Raw genomic sequence first — 6,985 nt, 5'->3', positions numbered from 1 at the left:
GTTCTTTTCTAGTCGTGTTCTAGTCCTGTTCTAATTGTGTTCTAGTCGAGTTCTAGTTGTGTTCTAGTTCTGTTCTAGTTCTGTTCTAGTTGTGTTCTAGTCCTGTTCTAGTTCTGTTCTAGTTGTGTTCTAGTCCTGTTCTAGTTCTGTTCTAGTTGTGTTCTAGTCCTGTTTTAGTCCTGGTTTAAACTCATATTCTGGACTGAAGTCATTTGAACTCGTGAATTTAAGCAAGTTTAGCAATTCACATTTCAAAACACACCAACATCTGCTACGTTTCACCACAAATGACCTCTTTGTGCTTCAAACAACACACAGACACACACAGCCACAAAGACACACACAGACACACAGACACAAAGACACACACAGACACAAAGACACACACAGACACACACACCCACACAGACACACAGACACACACACCCACACAGACACACACACCCACACAGACACACAGACACACACACACCCACACAGACACACAGACACAAAGACACACAAACACACAGACACACACACACACAGACACACACAGACACACAGACACACAGACACACACAGACACACACACCCACACAGACACACAGACACAAAGACACACACAAACACACAGACACACACACACACAGACACACACAGACACACAGACACAAAGACACACAGACACACAGACACAAAGACACACACAGACACAGACACAAAGACACACACACACACAGACACACACAGACACACAGACACACAGACACACACAGACACACACACCCACACAGACACACAGACACACAGACACAAAGACACACACAAACACACAGACACACACACACACAGACACACACAGACACACAGACACAAAGACACACAGACACACAGACACAAAGACACACACAGACACAAAGACACACACAGACACACAGACACAGACACAAAGACACACACAGACACAGACACAAAGACACACACAGACACACACACACACACACAGACACACAGACACACACACACAGACTCCAGTGACCACGTATTATATTCCAAATAGACATTTATTCAGTACAAATAAAACTTTACATTTACTTTACAATATTTACAAATGTACAATGGAACACGTGGAACAGACCTTCACAGCAGCGGTTTTCAAACTGATGTGAGCGTACTTGCTCTTTTATCGGAGCGCATCTTAATTCGAGGCGCGCGTTTAGTCCCAATATTGAACAATCAAGATTTTTCCTTGGGTCAGTTTGTTTTTTTGCTTAAATAAATGGAATGTTATGATTGAAATAAATAGTTTCTTGCTGTTAAAAGTTGGAAAACCGCGGTCGCATAACGGATATTGAATCCTTCTTCTTCCCACTGCATTTGAACGATCCCAGACTGTTATTAATGCCACCGCTAAAATCACACACACGTCATTATTGATTATGTAATGAACAGTTTCTACTTCCAGTGTTTACACGTCACACTACATCAGCGCTTCAAAGACAACATGAATTCACAACATTCATCCTCGGCCGATAATCCACCGCTTTTAAACATTTTGGTTGGGTTTGATTGCAATTTTTGGACTCCTTTTGCCGCCGGCTTCATTCGGAATCGTAAGAAAGTATATGTAAACCAGTGCAAAATTCTCAATTAATCAGTCAGTTATTTATTTCTCTCAGGGAAAAACGAAAATTACAAATTCGAGTCATGTGCAAAAAATGCTGTATTTTTGTGTTTTTTTCTGATATTTTCTAGATTGATTGATAAAAATATTGCCTAGTCATCCGTTGATCGTTGCCTTTAAACTCTTAATATTGTAATTTTCAAAAGTTCTATGGGAAAAATGAGTTGAATGTGGCAGAAACTCACTCAAGTCAAGTTCAATGTTGTGAATTCAAGTCGCTTCAACTCGAGTGGACGAGGTTTTGGGCCTGGCACTCGTCGCCGTCACAGCTTTGCAGAGACACAAACAGGACAGTAGCATATTAGGCGTCAGGGCGTCGCCCCCTCTTCTTTTCAACAGTTCAAAAATGTCCCGAAATGCTCCTTTGCTGGGGCTCAGCACAGGAGACTGGGGAAAGGGTAGAAGCTGAGCATGTTGTCGTCTAACGTGGAGAAACTGGAGGCGAGGTTGGTGTACTGCGCGGGCTCGTCCAGCTCGTCGGCTGAGGGGCAGAAAAAATAAAACACGTTAGGATGTTTTGAACTGACAAACTGGTTTCACACAGCAACACGACAACACGGCAACTGCGAAACCACACGTGCATTTTGAAGTGGCGACAGAACTGTGTCATGTTGCTGCTGCTGCACTGCATGAAAGCGGCGTCTAGACCTGGCTTAGTTCTGGTTTGGTCCAGATTTAAACCTGGTTTAGTCCAGATCTCTAGTTTAGTCCTGGTTTGGACTTGGGTTTATTCCAGATTTAGATTTAGTCTATGCCTGATTACGCCATTTTGGTTTAATCCTGGTTAAATCTTGGGATTGAATAATATTCAATCTAGTCCTGGTTCTAGTCCTGGATCTAGGTCTGGTTAAGGACCTGGTTCTAGTTGTGTTTAGTCCTGGCTCTAGTCCTGGTTCTAGTTGTGTTTAGTCCTGGTTCTAGTCCTGGATCTAGTTGTGTTTAGTCCTGGTTCTAGTCCTGGATCTAGTTCTGGTTCGAGTCCTGGTTCTAGTTGTGTTTAGTCCTGGTTCTAGTCCTGGTTCTAGTTGTGTTTAGTCCTAGTTCTAATCCTGGATCTAGTTCTGGTTCTAGTCCTGGTTCTAGATGTGTTTAGTCCTGGTTCTAGTTGTGTTTAGTCCTGGTTCTAGTTGTGTTTAGTCCTGGTTCTAGTTGTGTTGTAGACCAGTTCTAGTCCTACAGCTAAACCAGGATATGCCTTGGTTTGTTCCTGGTCCCGGTCAGGTCCAGGTCAGGTCCCGGTCAGGTCCCGGTCTCTGTCCCATGGTCCGGTCGTCATGGGTTACCTGAGGACGACTCGCTGTACAGGCTGCCGGGGCTCGTGCATTGCAGTTCATTGCTCAGGAACGTGCCGCTGCTCAGACTGTTTGACACGCACCGCTCTCGCTCCCACTGCGCGCAAATCTGAACACACGTAAACACTGGAGTAAGAATAGGGCATTTTCAATTCAGTAGCGTTTAATTTTTGATCAACAAAGCTAGCGGGTAAGGTTCCCTGACAATGAAGTGCAAAACGACACGGGAATCAGTCGCGAGCTTACCTCGATTATTTCTTGGTCGTCTGGAGAACCTGAGCGACAGGAAAGAGAGAGAGAGAGGATTGTGAGTAGGTTTTACAGGTCTCGTTTTAAACACTTTGTACTTTTATTATAGTTATTTATTAGACCCTGTCCAACTCAAATCTTAGCGTACGACAAAAGTTCTTTGCAAACTTACATGAGTTGTGAATCGGCGACACTTCGAACCGGCGAGTCATGTGGCTGAACCCGACTTCGACCAAAGACGACCATTCGGGAACTTCATCTTGACTCATGTAAATGGGCTCTGGAAAAGCAAGAGCAGTTTTATTATTTTGGTTGTTATTGGCATCCACTTTCTGACACACAAACCATGAAACGGAACTAAACCGCTGCATTTTTAACACCGAAATTGTCACTTTTTAAAGACATTATCAACCGAATAAAGGTCGAAATTTGGCGACTGAAGACTTGATGATGGAGAATCCTTATCACAAAAGTGTTTTTATAGAAGCGAATCACTGATTGTTTGACCTTTTTATTTGACCTTTTGCATTTGAGTGTCTGCATAGTCCTGAAGAACATTTACGATTATCAAGATACAACTACGATCGTTTCAGTCTGTGTTAACTGCACTTTACGGTCACACTTGGTTTGTAGGTGGGCGTGGTGCGTACCTTGCGGCTCTGGACACACGGTGCTGTCGACTTGGTTGTCCTGTGTGGAGGAAACGGTGGACGTCGTCGGTGACGGCGCGGACTCGCCATCGCTGGAGTCCTCTTCACATTTCACTTTGGGGACTCTCCTCTTGCTTGTTCTCTTGTCTGCACAAAACAAACATATCATGGTTAAACTCCTGGGCAAAAACTACAAGTATTACTATTATCCTACTGCTATTACAACTTCTACTACTACCACTATTACCATTATTATTACCTATTACATTACTATTTTTTACCACTTTTACTACTACTACTACTACTACTACAGCAGTATTGAAAGTGAAACTATCTAGATTTAGACCTCAAAACTGGGACTTAACCAGGACTAAACTAGGCTGCATTTACACTTGTTCTCCTTTGGTCCCGGTTTGATCCCAGACTTGGTTTAGCCCCGTTCCGAGTAGCGGTTTCGAGGTTGAGCGCCAGCCTAGACCGGGACCATATCGGGACCAGGACGAGGACTGGGAACGGGACCAAACCGAGTCCACGTCGCGACCGGGAAAGAAATTAACTGGGTTCTTCTTTGTTCCTGGCGCGGTTTCTCACCTCTGCACTTGGGGGCGACGGGGAGCATCCTGAACACCCGCATGGCCTGGTGTCCCTTGTTGATGCTTTTGTCCTTGACCTCCTCGATGTCGGGCAGCGAGTTCATGGCGCAGCGGAAGTTTGCTTTCCAGGTTTTGGGGTCGCACGCTTGGCCCTCCACGTATTTACCTGCAAGAGCAATGGACACGTTTTGGTTAACTTAGGCCGTGTCCCGGTTCGAGCTTGGTCAAGTCCCGGTCTAGTCCCAGTTCTGACGTGGTGCGTGAACATAATACATAACGGCCGCATACGGGACATTTACGCAGTTAAAAATGACGTTTTTTTTATGATATAGCCTTTCGTTGGAAGTTATTTTTTGAAAGAAGAAAGAAACTGTACTTCATCACATTCTACTTGGGTAAAACGTTTTTTTGTAGTAACAGCGTTCTACATGAACGTAATCCTGTTCAGATGTAACGTTGTTTTTGCCGTTTACGCTGCTATTTTGCCTAGTTTTTCTCCTTTCTGTGATCTTGGCCATCGGATTTTGTCAAACGACGCCGCAACGCGATCGGGCAGTCGTTGAAGTCATGCCAATCGCCGCCGTGCAGTAGAATAATGACACTTTACTTTGTGTTGGAGCAGAACGTTTGGCCTCGTACCTGTGTGGACGGCCCACATTTTGAAGAGCGACGCGTCTTTGTTCAGCTCCCAGCCGTGTCTCGCCGCGTGCTTCCAGGGGATGGAGAACATCGTCTTGTCCTTTAAAACACAGGTACAGACACAGGATTAAACCAGATGCCCTCCCGTGCTCCAAGCTCTACGAATTGCAAACTGTACGGGACGATAAATACTTGATTAACGAGCAAAACTGTGAAAGTAAACCTAATTTCCGTTGAAATACATTTGAATTGTTATATATACTAAGCGTCGCAGTATCTCGTATATTTGTACTTCAGCTGCTGCTGCTTCTCTGTTGCCGGAAACGCGTGCAGACACCTCCGAATCGAGGTTAGCTCACGCCTCTCGAAGAGTTATAGATTTGCAAAACCCACATCCGTCCAATATGTTCGAGGTGAAAAGAAAAAGTGAACACGCCCACAATGAAGACCAGGTCCAGTGTAAAGACCTGGACTGAGTCAGGTCTAAACCCGGACTGAAAAGGACTAGAAAGGAAATCCTGAATAAAATTGGTTTGAAGTGAACTAGGATTAAACCAGGACTAAACCAAGCCTAGGTCAGGACTGCACTAGGACTAGGTCAGGACTGCACCAGGACTAGGTCAGGACTGCACCAGGACTAGGTCAGGACTGCACCAGGACTAGGTCAGGACTGCACCAGGACTAGGTCAGGACTAAACCAGGACTAGGTCAGGACTGCACCAGGACTAGGTCAGGACTGCACCAGGACTAGGTCAGGACTAAACCAGGACTAGGTCAGGACTAAACCAGGACTAAGTCAGGAGCACTAAAGGGGGCTGTGCCAGGTCTAAATGAGGAGTAAAGCAGGCCTAAAACAGAAGAACTAAGCCAAGACTAAACCAGTTTTACACTAAAGGACTAAAGTAAGACCATGCAGAGACTAAACCAGGACTAAGCCAGGTCCAAACCAGTCCTTACCTTGTCCACCCACTGCAGCCCGGGGACAGTCCTGGACTCGATCATTTGCTCCAGCCACGGGCGCATTCTCATCCTCGACACGGGCATGTTTCCCTGCACAACACACAAGGACAACCACCGTTTTTGTCAATGAACTGAGGCGTGAGGGACGTGACGAGGCCCGGTCCCGCTCCCTCTTCCCGGCGCGCACGAGGGGAACGACCGGGTCACGGAGATGCAACACCCTTTACAGAACGCGCACGTGCGTCTATCGGTCAGTTATTCTGTCAAAAACGATGGCAAAATATAATACAGTAGCGTGACATCTGTCCAAATGTGTGAGACCAGCAGCATAATCTGTACAATCCTTCTCATTTGCAGCTAAAGGAGTAACACATGTTGAGGAGTAAGCAGATGTCGGAATATAAACAGAGAAACGTGCATTTTCTTATTTAAATCTTAATAACAATGACAAATGACAATGAATAAAGAGTAAGTTTGGTCAACTGTCAAAATATAAACAGGAAAACGTGCATTCTCTGATTAAAAGCCAAACAAGTAACTCATAAATAATAGCAAGGGATACGTTTCACATGAAAAAGCACGGATTAAGTTTGATTGTTGCTACTTACAGTTCGTTTAAGATCCAAGAGGAAAATAAGCAGCAATAACAATGATGATAATAATAAGTCCGTGCGGGTTTTGGAGTGAGTTTGAGTTGCTCTTCTCGTGCTTCCACTCAAGAGTTCTCTCCTTGCTGTGAAGTTGCGCCGGTGCGAGCGGTGATTTATACTCGCGCCTGGGTTTTTCCCCTGCCCCGCAGCGCCCCCTCTGGTCACAACTAAGAACTGCCGCCGCGCTAGAACGTGGCGCACTTCAGCCACGCGCGCGGATTTGTGCGTAAACCGTGCGCAAAAGGTCGTGCCAAGTGTTGTAGATGCGCTTTCGGTGCCAGCTCTT

At 45.4% G+C, this 6,985-nt stretch overlaps 1 protein-coding gene across 2 annotated transcripts; it reads right to left on the bottom strand.

The window, feature by feature from the left end:
• Positions 1-1,098: 1,098 nt before the first annotated feature.
• Positions 1,099-6,756, bottom strand: irf1b (interferon regulatory factor 1b). 2 transcript variants are annotated; one of them, XM_072446074.1, is made up of 9 exons: positions 6,658-6,756; positions 6,047-6,139; positions 5,090-5,189; positions 4,449-4,616; positions 3,858-4,004; positions 3,380-3,487; positions 3,205-3,233; positions 2,950-3,067; positions 1,100-2,147 (listed from the first exon to the last, which is right to left on the bottom strand). In XM_072446074.1, exons 2-9 carry the CDS (start codon positions 6,131-6,133, stop codon positions 2,041-2,043), a joined length of 864 nt encoding a protein of 287 aa, XP_072302175.1. In that variant the 5' UTR covers positions 6,134-6,139; positions 6,658-6,756; the 3' UTR covers positions 1,100-2,040. The 2 variants fall into 2 exon arrangements, with proteins under 2 accessions (XP_072302176.1, XP_072302175.1); XM_072446075.1 differs by lacking the exon at positions 2,950-3,067 and having other exon boundaries at positions 1,099-2,147; positions 6,658-6,754.
• Between the last annotated feature and the right edge of the window lie 229 nt (positions 6,757-6,985).

This window comes from Eucyclogobius newberryi, unplaced genomic scaffold, assembly GCF_026437365.1.
Source record: "Eucyclogobius newberryi isolate DKJ021-1_F unplaced genomic scaffold, fEucNew1.0.hap1 SCAF_15, whole genome shotgun sequence".
Taxonomy (NCBI): Eukaryota; Metazoa; Chordata; class Actinopteri; order Gobiiformes; family Gobiidae; genus Eucyclogobius; species Eucyclogobius newberryi.
This window is presented reverse-complemented; position numbering and strand designations above follow the sequence as displayed.